At 41.5% G+C, this 14766-nt stretch overlaps 1 protein-coding gene across 2 annotated transcripts; it reads left to right on the top strand.

Moving 5' to 3' along the window:
* The first annotated feature begins 5599 nt into the window (after positions 1-5599).
* Positions 5600-14672, top strand: LOC130428743 (uncharacterized). 2 transcript variants are annotated; one of them, XM_056756997.1, is made up of 9 exons: positions 5600-6008; positions 6586-6695; positions 6834-6918; positions 6993-7188; positions 7383-7451; positions 7966-8888; positions 11482-12269; positions 12439-12627; positions 13039-14672. In XM_056756997.1, the coding sequence occupies exons 1-9, from the start codon at positions 5884-5886 to the stop codon at positions 13284-13286; spliced, it is 2733 nt and encodes a 910-aa protein (XP_056612975.1). In that variant the 5' UTR covers positions 5600-5883; the 3' UTR covers positions 13287-14672. The 2 variants fall into 2 exon arrangements, with proteins under 2 accessions (XP_056612975.1, XP_056613056.1); XM_056757078.1 differs by having other exon boundaries at positions 5602-6008; positions 11485-12269.
* Positions 14673-14766: the final 94 nt, after the last annotated feature.

Here is a 14766-nt window from a genome sequence, read left to right as displayed (position 1 = left end):
TTAATTTATTAAATTTATATTATTTAATTTATTTATTATTAATTTATTTAATTTTAGGATGAACTGGGAACTTTAAAAGTGTTTCTAATATGTTGAAGTCATTTTTGTCCAAGAAAGAGACCTATAATGGACATTATGGAAAATTGTCTTGTATTAATGTTCGTACATTTCTTACTTTTAAACTCAATTGATCCAAGGCACATGTTGCATTATTCGTGAGCGTGATGATGTCTAGCGTCCCCCGCCAAAGGAAATAGTCACTTTTAGCAACGTGGCGTTTTAAGGCCACAATAAAGTTTTAAAACTCACCTCAGTTCTCATATTTTCTGCCGTGTTTGTCGCTGTCAGCCGTGATTCATAATTGACACCAAATGCATTTACAGAAGTGACTCATGAAACTCCCTCATTGGGATCTTTTCTTGTTTACAGGTGGGTAGAAAATGACAACAACATAACCGTAAACATGCAGTGGACGCTCCACGTGACTCAATTTCCTCTAAACGCTTCCTGTAATAACTCAATTTAACCCTTGTGTCGTCCTCCTCCTCAGAAAGAGCGAGAGAGCTTTCTGTCTCACCACGTCCCGGACGGTGAGCGTCTGGTTTCTCTCGCCCTCTGTCGCGAGGCCCTGACCGCAGATGAGCAGGTGGGTCACGTCCGCTCGGCCCTGAGGAGGTGCACCGAGCTCCTGGAGTGTATCATCAGCCGAGAGGTGGAGGAAATGGGCGAGGAGATGGAGGGCGAGTACGAGACCCTCCGGAAGGCCGTGAAGGACCGACTGGGTCATCTGGTGCACAGTACCGGAGCTCTGCTGGAGAACTCAGAAGGTGGCTGTCCTCCTTCACCGGAGACAAAGTGTGCTGAGGTACAGACACCCCCGGCGTGTTTCCAAACCTTTATTTATGGAACCTGAATCCAAATCATTTGAATAATCACTTTGGTGTCGGGCATTCTTTCTTGGGAACGTCTCTGTTCCCCATCCCGCGCGTTGTTTGGGTGCACTGCTGAAGCAGACATAAGCATTTGGACAAATATTTGCAAGCCGCGACACTAAATCCTAAATCTCTTTTCCAGTAAGCCCTAGACCTCTCTAAACTACCAACAGCCGTTGCCTTCAGGCTGATCTAACACCCTACAAAACCACCAGAAGTTTCAAGCGATTTAACTCTTTGAAAAATAGTCAGTAGGTGGAAATAGATTTGACAACCATTCAGCTAGTGTTGTACTATAATGTAATGCTGTTAGAGACGCAGATTTCTGCATGATGAGGAGTTTATTTAAAGTGAAAGTCACATTACAGAACTGCCTGAATTCCTAAAACACGACAAGCACAGATTCAGCTGAGATCCAGAACTTGACAGTCAGTCTTTGACTGCAAAGAGTCGTAAAACAAGCTCTTCAAAGGCCTTGCTGTTTGTGTTGTGTGTGTTTTTTTAGTGTGTGTGCGTGTGTTGTGTGTGTGTGTGGTGTGCGCGTGTCTGTGTGTATGCATGAATATAATAAAATCAATAAAGCTTAAAAGCAGTGTTTTACTGCTACACGGTAGAACTATTAAGTTAAGAGTTTGGTTTACTATTATTAACTCCTTTTAATTTTGAACATTTAGCAAAGTATCTTTTTTTATTAACAGTTAAATTAAAGAAAGGTCTTATTAAGGCAACCAAACATTTTAGCTGTATCAATAATTACCAAACAGAGCTGCAGGTAATTGTAAGAGAGTGATGCATCAAAAAGGCTTTTTCCTTTCTCAAAACTTCATTTCAAAATTTACTCTCCTAAAGCAAAGCATGCTGGGAACTTAAGTTCATTCTCAAACATTGTTGGGTGTAACTAGTTACTAAGTAACTTGTTACTGTAATTTAATTACTTTCCCTTGAAAAATTAAAGTAATGGATTACTCTTATTTTGTCTGTAATTAAATTACAGTTACTTCTGATGTAATTGAACTAAATACTGTGTAATGTTTACTATAGCGTAAATGACAACAAAATTATAAGTTTAATCTTAAAATCTGTGCTTTAATGTCTCCTTCTCATATTTGTATACTTTGGTCAGTTAATAATAATAATTTATGTAGCTATTCATTAATTACTTGAATGAATTAAAAGAGTTGTTTCATGTCTATCCTTAAATCCATTCTAATCAAGGTTGATATAAGATATAGAAAGTCATTAATAATGAGTAAGTAAATAAGTTTTTGGAGAGAGTCATTTGTACAGTAATCTAATTAAACTATTAAACATGTAACATGTAACTAGTAACTCATTACTTTTTCAGAGTAACTTGCCCCACACTGTTCTCAACAAATTGTCTCGAAGGAGCTTGTTGAAATTAAGTTAAACTAACTCAAAAGTAAAAATGAGTTATGGGAACTCAAAATATTCATTTCTTTATACAAAATTAAGTTCACACTACTTGAACCGTTAAATTACCATGAAAGTGATGAATATAGCTCCTTTATTTTGAAAGCAGCTGATTTACGGTCATGCTCCCAGGGATGTAGTTAAAACTAGTCACTTCCCAACAGATCAGAGATAATGAAGGTGTTTATGAAATGAAGTTTTAAGTTTCCTGTAAACAAAACACAAACTTTTCTTGGCTCTTTATGCGTTGGCGTCGAGCTTCTCTATTTTTGTTCTCTTTGGCTCCTGAAATGGATCACAGGATGGGTGTGCACATTTCTTTTATATCTAGAAACCTTTCTGTATGCAGAATACATTAGGAAACATTAGTTTTTCGCAATTTATCACATTCTCAAGAGAAATCTGCACAAAGAACTGCGGATGTGTTTAAACTTAGAGAAGTGTGCTGATTATGATGTTAATGTCCACTCTTTTCACCAATTGTCAGTTTTATGTGTACGTGTCATCAGGAGATTATATTGCACACAACAGATGTTTTTATGAAATAATGCTGCTTTAATGCACAAAACCAGTGATTACATATGAATATAAGATTACTTTGTAACGATGCGAGAAGAACGATTATGATAAAAACGTGCATGTCTGGAGACTGATGATAATGTCTGTGATTCACAGGGTCAGGATGAAGTTGAAGGGTCGGGTATGTTTGCGGCTAAACTTTGGACGTATCGAGTCTTACTGGAGCTCATCCACTGGACAGATTGGGCTTCTCAGACTCTTCACGTGTTCCACACTGAAACACAAGGACAACAATACGAGCAGATACTGTAGAAACCACACACACACATGAATGAAACGTGTCCTGGACTGAACCGCTTCCGTGTAGATTAAATCATGCAGTAATCAACACACCAACACAGACAATAACCAGACACAATTATATTCTATATACATCACGTGTTGGGCAACATTGAAGTTTAAAGGGATAGTTCACCCAAACATTCTGTCACAAATTACTCGCCCTTTCTTTTCTTCTCCGCAGAACACAAAAGAAGATATTTGGACCCCATTCACTTCTATTGTATAGACCAGGGCCGGCCAAAATGGACAATATTAAACTAAATAATAAAATCATAACAAAATTAACGGATCAGGTGGATCTGTAATAAGGTGGTTCAAAAAAAACATATAAAGCTTAATACCAGTCAACTACAAATAAAGTCAAACAAAAACAGGATCTTCTTACATGAAAAATAAATACAATTGTAATGAAAAACTGAGAATAGGTTTCTAAAAAAAACACTTTATTTTAACTCTACCTAACATACTATCTCAATTTTTTTCATTGAATAATGCATTTTATTCATTGCCCTTATCCATTGAAATATTATATACATTTTTTAAAGAGTCTTGGGGGCCCTCTGGTGGCCATTGGGGCCTAAGCAGCCGATTAGTTGGCTTATGCCTTGGGCCGGCTCTGGTATGTACACAAAACCAATACAAGTGAATGGACCCGAAAAAGAAAATTCTGTCACAAATAACTTGCTGTCCAGTAATTCCAAACCTGTATACATTTCTCTGTATGCTTAAACACAAATATATCTTTGGAAGAATGTTAGCAACTGACATTTCTGGGACATCATTGACCACCGTAGCAAAAAATGGTAGTCAGAGGTGCCCCAGAACTTTTTGCTGTCCTAAATTCCTAAGAAAAAATCAAGTCAATGATGCCCCTGAGTTCTCGTTGCTTACATTCTTCCAAATATCATTCTCTGCGTTCATCAGAACAAAGATATGTTTAGAGGTTTGGAACAACTTGATGGTGATTAAACGATGACAGAATTTTTATTTTTGGGTGAACTGTCCCTTTAAGTTTAGTTCAGGATGAATCTGAGATCAGTTAGAAGTTAGAGAACGTTTTCAGCTGATGATTAAAGCGGACTACACTTTTGTTTTTATTCTTTAAGTTTTCATACATTTACATCCGTCAAAATGACATTTGATATTTTAAAACAGATTTTCCAGGAGTTTAATGTCATTTTTCTGTATTCTTTATTGGCATCAAACTGTATTGAATATTTCTGTGTTTATCAAGCTTTTTTGAGTTTGATGTATGTGTGTATTCAAATACTAAACTCTTTCTCCTTGCTGTCCAACAAATTTATTCATATATAAATATATATAACTCGCAAATGTATTAGCTCAAAACTTGACTGTACTAACCGAGCTGATGTGAATCTTACTGTGAACTACTGCTGTTTTATTCAGATATTCTTTTGAAGCTGTTTTAAAAGTGAAGGCGTGGGTGAATAATGGAATAACATGATTGTTCTTAGCAGAAGAACGACACGATGCCATCTTGATTATTTCTCACTGAATTCAGTTTCATGCAAATATAACACTGTGATGTTCTTGTTTTTCCTCTAATACCAGCGATTACTGACGGCTGTAACTGATGATGATGTTCTGTTTGCTGTGAATGTTGAGTTTTATCTGAAGATGTCTGCACACGTGTCATTGGCAATAACTGAACCCTTTACAGCAGACTGCATGACTGATGTCTCTCATTCTCTTCTTTAGTGACTACTGTATAATGTGTGTGTGTTTGACATTAATCAATAAATTATGAGAATAGAATTTGACATGCAATTCTTTGGTGTGCGCGTAAGGGTTTTGTTTACATCAGAGACATTAAAATGTACACACACATTAAAGGGATACTTCCCCCAAACATGTAAATTCTGTCATCCTTTACTCACCCTCTGTAGTCATTTCATACCTGTATAAAGACGATATGTAAAGAAGGTTTGCCATTTTTAATTCTGTGCCATCATTAACTGCCATAATAGGACACATTACATGGCAGTCAAAGGCGCCCAGAACTCTTTGTATTTCTTCAAATATCTCACTTTGTTTTCAACTGAACAAAACAAAGATGATTTTCCCCCCTACTATAGTGGATGACGTCACAGAATTCTTTTAAAGAATGTCCGCAATTTTCAGCTCTTTGTGTTTAACAGAGCAAAGAAGTGTTTATAGGTAAACGATGACAGCAGTTTCGAGCGAACTGTCCCTTTAAGTAAGAAAAGACAGGTTCGTGACGTCATACACAAAGCTCATTAAAGTGCGTATATTTCTAGTTTCTTTAATCTTTATTAAGTGCTTTGACTTTAGGGCTTCGATTCAAAATAATTTTATATAAATAATAGAGTAAAAACATCCTAACAATGTACGTTATAATCCCTTATTATATGTAAATGTTATTTCTACACATATAACACTACTTCTACATGCAAATGGTGTACCACCTATAAATATGTAATTTCAACCTACCCTGTATAATGTCTCATGTATGTTATAATTCCCATTTTCTGTACAAACTTCTTTTATTTGATATATGCGTATTTGTGGGATCTTTTTAGACTGAAAATTAACATTTAATATAATAATGATAAAGCTCTTCTGATTCTAGTCTGATGGAGCTCATCTGCAGCTCTCAGGGCCTCTGGAATCACTGCGCATGCGCGCCAGCCTGCGCACCGGAGCAGCGCTAATGGCGGAGAGCGTACGGTCGCCGTTTGACTACCGGGAGCCTCCGACCCTCGACAGTGACGGGGAAGGCAGCAAACCGCCGCCGCCGCGCGGGTCAGTATCTCCGCTAGCGCGTGTCGCACGCTCGCGGTCCGGACGTCGCGCGTTGTTTTGAAGGGAACGATAGCGCTGGTGCTAACAGTTAGCGGTCCGGTTCCGTTGTGTCCTCGCGATGAGGCCGTAAGGCGACGCTTCTCTCGCGCTCTGAGCTCGTGCGTTGTTTGTCACTCGTTGTTTATTTCCGCCCGTTTCACCGGGACGCGTGAATGCACGTTGCGACGGACACTCGGACGATTAGCAAAACACAGCGCGTGCCCGCGGTTAGCGCGCGTACGCGGCCAGTCCTGCTGTGCGCGTGCCAGCCGAGCAAATAACCGTTACAATATTCACCATGACAACCGGCGCATTTGATTATTTGTGTGATTATTGTTGAATAACCGCACGGACCGTGTTGTGTGTTGAATATACAGTAATAATGAAATCTTTATCCGTTTCTGCACAGGCGGTTTACTTTACAGTCGTAGAAACTCTGATAATTTGGCGGAAAACGTGGTTACCATGGTGACCATTTTCCGTTTTATTGTGTATGTGTCATGATGTGATGTACTGTGTGTGTGTTTGTGTGAAGCAGGCGTGTGTGTGGCAGGAAGAGGAAGGGGACGCCGGTGAAGGTGTGTGAGCGAGCGGCGTATGTGTCAGAAGATGAAGAAGAGAGTCTGTCTGAACACAGCTACAGCCCAGGTACACACATCAGTGTGTGTCCTTATAGACATTGTGTGTTTCTGTTATGAGCCTTTATGACATGATTGTGTAGATTACAGTGTGAATGATGTTCATATCACAGGCGTGCAGTAATGACGTGTGTGTTTGTGTTGTCAGGGGACGAGCAGTATGCTGAGGGTGCTGAGGACAGACTTCCTCCTCCGGGCAGCCCATACTACATCACTGACCACTCACAGCTCTGGTGTGACACACACACACACACACACATCATGAGTGTCTGTTAGCTTTGATAGAATAACATTGTGTGTTGTGTAGTGTGCCAGAACTCGGTGAGGAGGGTTCGAGTGGAGTCCGAGGGCCCGTTCTCTTCCACCCGCCACCTAACTGCAGGATTAGAGAGGTGCATTGTGGGAGTCAGGTGCGGCTTGTCGTCATAGCGATTCGAGACATCTCTAAAGGGGAAGAGATCACGGTGGACTACAGCCTCACTGACTGGGGAGAAAATGCCATGGTACTCAAAATAACACACACTGACACGGACCGTCTGACTGAATGCTGCGGTGTGTGTGTGTGTGTTGTGATTTATTGTGTGTGTGTGTGTGGTGTGTGTGTGTTGTGATTTGTTGTGTGTGTGTGTGTTGTGATTTATTGTGTGTGTGTGTGTGTGTGTTGTGATTTATTGTGTGTGTGTTTGTTCAATCGCAGGGTTTTCATGGTTCTGTGTCCCCACGAGGCTTCGAGTGTGGATTTAACTCCGAGAACAACATCAAGAAGGTGATGAACACAGACACACACACACACACACACACCGCATAACATATTTAATGCTTCTGGCGTCAGACATAACAGAACATTCAGAGACTAATGTTCACGTTTATACGTCCAGCCGGTAACTCGACGGATGCTTTTGTACCGTGTACACTGGTTTATGTGCCATTAGGGAAGTGGGGCAGCAATTTAAAACAGAGGGGTTTAATGACATTTATTCACTGTTCACATTTATTCATTGTCTGTTGTATTTGATCAAATGTTTTTTGTAGAGTAAACTGAAACAGGAAGTGCTTCTAGACCAGTGTTGTCTTCTGCTGCAGCAGCTCTAATGATCTGAGGTCATTTTATAGATCACTCACCTCCGTGACATCCAACATGTTCACATCTGTCTGTCTGTCGTCAGTTGAAAGAATAAATAGCAGCTTGACAGTAAACGCACAATGGAAGCACCGAACGTCGACACTGTTGCTGTGAGTTTGTTTAGGAAATATCTACAAACATCTGTCTCTGTCTGCAGGAGGAGGAGCCGGGTTCACTTCCCCTGTCTCTCAGTGTTTCTGACTATCTCACTCCGTCATGGTCTCTCTCGCCCTCCTCCTCACCGCTCTCTCACTCTGAGGCCAGCGACTCGGACCGAGAGGAAGACGAAGAGGAGGAAGACGACGACGAGGATGATGACGACGATGAGCTCGAGGAACTGAGAGGCCGTATGATGAGACGCCGCAAGAAACAGAAAACTGCAGCCGCCGTGAAGAAAAAGGCACCACCCAGGACCCAGCCCCGCCCCCTGCCCTTCACTCGCCCCGCCCCTTCTTCCTCATCTCCCTTCCGGCAGTCTTTGACCACACCCACCACAAACATAAACAATAACATAAACATTAACATCGGGCACGGCACGAGCAGCTCGCTCACCCACCGGCAGCACTGTCCCTACTGCGGGCGTCACTTCCGCTCGCTGGCACGTCATCTGGAGAAACATCACGACCAGCAGCCGGAGGTGAGAGCTGCTATGGAGCTGTCTCACCTCCAGACGGCCTCGCCCGCCTTACCGTTCGCATCTCCCACTCAACCCCCGTCCTCTTCCGGACCCTCGCTGTTTTCCCACGAGCACGAATCCTCCACGCCTAAACCCGGAGCGGTGTCATTCTCTCTCTCGCTGGCTCCGCCTCTTCCCTCAAACACCTCCAAAAAGACTTCTGCGGCAGCGAGTAAAAAAGGCCCGTCGCCCGCAGCCAGTGCTGTCAAGACCCCACCCGTCACGCCCAAGCCCCCTGCCAGGAGGGGACGACCTCCAAAGAGAGAGAAAGCAGAGCAACAGAAGAAACACGAGGAGGTGAAGCTGGCCCAGGACGAAGCTCCTCCCACTCCAGGTCAGAAGGAGAATGAAGATGACACAAGAGGTGATGGACGTGGAGACCAGAAGAGCGCCGAGATGGAGAGGTACATCTGTGCTCTGTCTGATCTGAAATCTCTTTTGTGTGTTTGAGCTCCAGTGAGCGTGAGGTTTATGAATAATTATCATACAGTTCACACACATGACATAGATAAACACATTCCTGTGACATCAGACTGTCTACCAGTAAACAATGAAACGCCTCGTTCACGACTCTTCTTCATTTGTTCATGTTTAATTCTTCGGACAGGATTTAAAAACATACATTTAAGAGCTTCAAAAGACATTACTAAAAGAACAAATTAAAATATAAATGATCTTTTTTATGAATCTTTTTCAGAGGTTCACACCCACCTGACATTAAAGAGTCAATGTTTTGTGTTTTTTTAAGGTCCTACTTTGGTGTATGGAGCGTCCAACAACAAGTTTACGCATGTACAAAGTGTAAAAATACAATTATTGTTACCTCACTTCTTGAGTGACTCTCAAATGATTAGTTTGGCAATTCATCAGTCTAATCCCCTCCTACTCTGCTGTGATTGGTCAGATGATCTAGTCTGCTGTGATTGATCAGATGGTTTGCTCTGCTGTGATTGGTCAGATGATCTAGTCTGCTGTGATTGATCAGATGGTCTGCTCTGCTGTGATTGGTCAGATGGTCTAGTCTGCTGTGATTGGTCTATGGCGAGCTAGCTCCACTGTTTGAGGGAGTTCTAGCTAAACGTAGGCGGGGACTATATGTAGTGAAGGCGGGTTGGACTTGAACAAGGGACGACACGTTCGTGTGATTCCAAGTCTACTCCTTTTCCTCAAGCCAATAGCTGCTAGTTTTCAAACATGGCTACAGTACACACTACTAGGGGTGGGCAATATATCACGATTCACACTAATTATACATTTCTAAATCGATTCAATGTTTTCTGCACAGCTCTTCCGTGAACTACGGCTGTGTGATCAGTAGGAAGTGCTGCTCATCTGCTCCATTTAAAATCAAGACGAGATTGAGTCGTGTATAACATCGTTCATTCACCTTCGGATTTACAACTTGTCAGACTGCTTACTTTCAAATAGGGCTGCAACAAACGATTATTTTGATAATCGATTAATCTAACGACTGTTAGACCGATTAATCGACTAATAATCTATTATTTCAATGACTAATCGGCACGTTTTAATGATTATTCAGCTTTTGCAACTAGTTAAAACATTGAGTTATACATAATTTATGTAATGAATAAAATCAATTCAGCTTTTGTAATTTTTTTTAATGAACATGAACCAAATGGTTAATCTCTTTAATTTTGATGATTCTATCCAACTCAAGTCAAACAAATACTCCCTACAAACTTTTAAATACAAATAAAAATAAATAAATTGGGTACATTAGACCAATTTTTCAGTTAAACACTTTCCCCGCCAGCCTTTTAAAAAAAAAGTTGCCAGCCTACACCAGCTTTTTTTTAATCATTTTAACCAAATTTTAATGGCTCACAGTACATTTTCTGTAAAGAATATATGGACTTAAAATATGTCCAATGAAAGAACAGAGTCTGTGCTTTAAAAAAAAAAGAAACCGTATTCTTCTATCTTCATTTGTTCTTTTTTTATCACTCTGTAGATCTGGGTAGGTTTCTTCAAAAATGCATCACTTTGATTAAACAGCCGAGATAATTATCATTTTTTCTCACAGATTCCGCCCAGATAACACTCAGAACAATCATTAAAAACCAATAAGAAACATACGTTCTAGGTTCTGGGATTCTGTACTTTTTCCCAAAGGTGTGTAACAGCGCCACCTGCTGTACAACAGTACAAACACTGATTGCCGTCTTTGGCGGGGAACCGTTTTTTGTTTAAATGATGAGATAAATCATCAATGTTGGTGAAAGAGTTAATGAAAAAGTAACAGAAGAAAATATTTTAAAAATGTCAAGATATAAGACTCCTATCACTTAACGTCCCTCTCTTATAATCATTTTCCTCTCGTGTAATACCTAATAGTGTTATAATAATCAAAACAGGATTGACTCCTAAGCTCGATCTAAGCTTTATACTTTGCAAAACAAATAATAACATAACTGTATATGATATGATTATTGTTGTTATTATCATTTTTATTATTATTGCATTCTCTCATAAAAAGATTTACCGCTAAGTTAGTTAGTTAGCAGTAGATGGAGAACACTCACCTCTCTCCTGCTCAGGGATGTTTCCTTTTTAAATGCTCCATCATGCGGTTGTGCTGCCGTGTAAGGCAAGTTCCGCCTTGCTTTTTTTGTGACATTTATATGATCTGATGTTATGTACTCTTTAAATGAATGGTTTCTATCTATTGTAATAGTAGTGAACGAGTCTCTTGATTGTCCTCAATGTAAACCGATGAATCTAATCATCATACAGTTACTGCTGGACAAGAGTCAAAATCTGAAAAAGAAAAGATTCTGGAGATTAGACGATGAATCACTGAACAAATTATTTGAGAGTCACTGAAGTGTTTTTTCACACCGTGTATGTGCGTAGATTTGTTGTTGGATGCTCCATAAACCAAAATAGGACCTTAAAAAACACAAAATATTGACTGATATAGAATTGATTTATGATTGTGTTGTGTAGAAGTTGATTGATGCTCATGTTTTCCAGCAGCTGTCCGCGGTCACACACGTCTCCTCTTCTCTCCTCTCTCTCTACACTGGTTCTGTATCTCCGGCGACAGCAGCACACTTCTTTTCTCTCTCTCTCGTGCTCTCCGGGCTCGGCCGAGGCCTGGCGTCTGCTCTGTCATTCCAGTTTGGCTCTTCTGATCCTGTACAACCGTCACCGCGAGTGTGAGGTGGCCAAACTCACCATACAGGACTACCGTAACCGCTCCAGCCCCTCCTCCCTCTCACCGCTGGAGGCGTCTCTTTCACCGTTTGAACAGCACGTCCTGTGTCACCTGCCCCGGGCGGGAGTGTTAGGCAAGCGCGGCCGCGTTCAGCCCCTCGTCCTTCCTCCTCACACCGAGGCGTGTCTGGATCTTCTCCTGAAGACCTCGGCGGACGTGGGCGTCGACCCGGAGAGCCAGTACGTCTTTTCCAGGCCGTACCACTCGCCGGCCACGCCGCTCCGCGGGACAGATCTCCTCCGGGGTCTGGCGCGCTCCAGCAGCGCAAAAAATCCCACGGCGCTCACCGCGCCTCGCGCTCGCCATCAGGTGGCCATCTTCACTCAGCTCCTCCTGCTGGAGGAGGGCGAACGGCCCGTGGGCGCTTCCGTCAAACGACTGGAAGAATTCCTACAGAGAGAGTACCACGTGACTCAGAACTGCTCCCGGATTGGTCAGGACCCGGGGCTGATGAGTGGGGTGGGGCGGGTGGTGCTGTACGGAGAGAGAGACGGGGTGCTGTTCAGAGGAATGAGTCTTCAGCACATCTGTCTTGAACTGGATGGTGAGGGATAGTCTCTTTATTCTCTCAATTAAATGAAAAGGGCATTTTTACATTAATGTTCAATCATCTGTCCATCATTTGAAAGCTTAAACACACAGAACATTTATATTCTGAACAAAAACAAGACGCTTTTATAAGAGGTTAAAGTTTCTTCTCTTCCTTCGGACAGTGATGTCAGGAAAATCTGCTGACTCGTTCTCTGAGGATTCCGCCGGAGAGGACGGTAAGAATAAAGACAGAGCTCAGGTGAAAAAGAAGGGAGGGTCCAAAGGTCGAGTGCCACGCCCCAAAAAAGCCCCGCCAGCCACGCCCTCACCGTCGGCTGCACACAAGAGGCGGGGCACACAGGTGAAATCAGGTGAGTCGACTGTCATAAAACAACAACAACACGCTCGTGGAGAACAAAACAATATCAGAATCGGTTTGTAGAAGTAAAAGGTGTTTAACTCGTCCTGGAGTGAGGCAGTGGTGTTCACCGCATAGTTTTTATTACCTTGGAAGCCTGTGATGATGTTCAGTTTATGTCAGAGAAGAATGTACCTCTGAAGACTAAATATGCTGTTCTGGTCTTGAATATTTCACTTAGTTTTGTCTCTTCGTGTCTTGATTGTGTTTAAGGATTATTAAGTAGACACGTTCACTGCATAAAGACAAATATTTAATATTTAATGGACAATGAAGGAGTTGTAATACACGAGTGCTTTACAGAATGTGCCTCATTCTCTGTGTTGGATCTTTAAGGATGCGTCACTGTGTTTGTGCGTCTCAGGTAAACGTGGCGTTCTGAAGCGGCCCTGGTCTGAAGCCGAGCGGGTCGCCGTGGAAACGCACCTGAAGCAGAACATTGTGGATCTGAGGGTCCCGGCGAAGGCGGACTGTGAGCGCTGTCTGCAGCACTGCCCCCTGCTGGTGTCCAACCAGCGCGACTGGAGGGCCATTAAATTCTACTGTCACAACCGCATCCAGTTACTGAGGAAACAGGGCCGAAGAGACGGATCTATGAGGGCTGTCTGCTAACACAACACCTCACTCACATCCAAATCAATAACATACAAACCTTCACACTTACAGGGACACTTCACCTAAAAATGAAAATTCTGTCATCGTTTACGCACCTTCCAGTTGTTCCAAATGTGTATAAATGTCTTTTTTCTGATGAATACCAATAAAGATGTTTGGAAGAATGCGTATAACCTGACAGATTTTGCCCCGGATTGACCCACATAATGGGAAAAATACAATAGTGTTCTAAAGTGCCCCAGAACTGTTTGCTGTCCTACATTCTTCAAAATATCTTCTTTTGTGTTCAACAAAACAAAGAATTGTATACAAATTTGGAACATAACTTTTCCAACTATGGGGGTCAATAGGGGGCAAAATAATGATAATAATTAATTACTAATCCGTTACGTTTATATAGCGCTTTACATGGAAGGGGGAATCTCCTCAACCACCACCAATGTGCAGCATCCACCTGGATGTCCACCACAAATCAGCTTTTCCCACTATGGGGGTCAATCGGGGGCAAAATCTGTTTGGTTACAAGCATTCTTCCAAATATCTTTCTCTGTGTATCACAACAAAGACTTTTATACGGTTTGTAACATCTCAAAGGAGAGTAAATGATGACAGAATTTTCTTTTTTGGGTGGGTTGTTGTTTTAATGTCCATCACACACACCTCCTTCATTCCCGTGTCCGTTAGCATCATATATTCAGCTCAACATCCATCAGAGGACGTGTGCGCTTCAGTATCCACACAGCTCTGGATCTTTCTCTGTTTGACCGAGTTTGGGTTTCAGAGCGAGACGTCAGTGATTCTGTCACGTGTAAACATGTCTGACTCATATATTTCTAGATTAAATCACACGTCAGTATTCTCACCACAGAACAGAAACAACACAGTATTTTTTTTCTCAACAGAGACGGCGTAAAAGATGTGTAAATAGTTTCATATAAATACAAACACACATTTCACATTCCAGTTGAGTGTTGAGCGCTGTTGTTATTAAACAGCATTCATGTTCTTGTTTTCACATGTGAAGGGTGAAGTATAAGGCAGATGTATTTCTGACCTCATTCATCTGAAAAGGTTTGTTGTCTTATTATTTCTTTTCTCAAATATAATCCGATTTTTGCTTGTAAACTGGTCCACTGATGTTTATTATATTGGAACCTCTCATCTTTATTTTCATCTGGGTCAGCACATGCACATCATGTTGTTTTGTGACCTGCCGTCCGGCAGCCTCGAGTCTGTTTTATATCAGTATATTCACACACGCACATCTCTCTCTTCTGTGTACATTGATGTATTGTAACGCTGTTAGACTGTAGAGATGTTTCTGGAGTGATGTTGTACATTCTGTAAATATTGATTGACTTCTATAAAAGAACCACATTTTAACATTCTTGTTGTTTATTCACTGCTGTTGTAAAGAGACGGATGATATCTTGTACAATACACACGTTCATGTCACATCACAAATGACTCTTTAACT

This window comes from Triplophysa dalaica, chromosome 1 (assembly GCF_015846415.1).
Source record: "Triplophysa dalaica isolate WHDGS20190420 chromosome 1, ASM1584641v1, whole genome shotgun sequence".
Lineage (NCBI taxonomy): Eukaryota > Metazoa > Chordata > Actinopteri > Cypriniformes > Nemacheilidae > Triplophysa > Triplophysa dalaica.
Note: the sequence above shows the minus strand (reverse complement) of the source record. Positions and strands in the feature narration are given on the sequence as shown.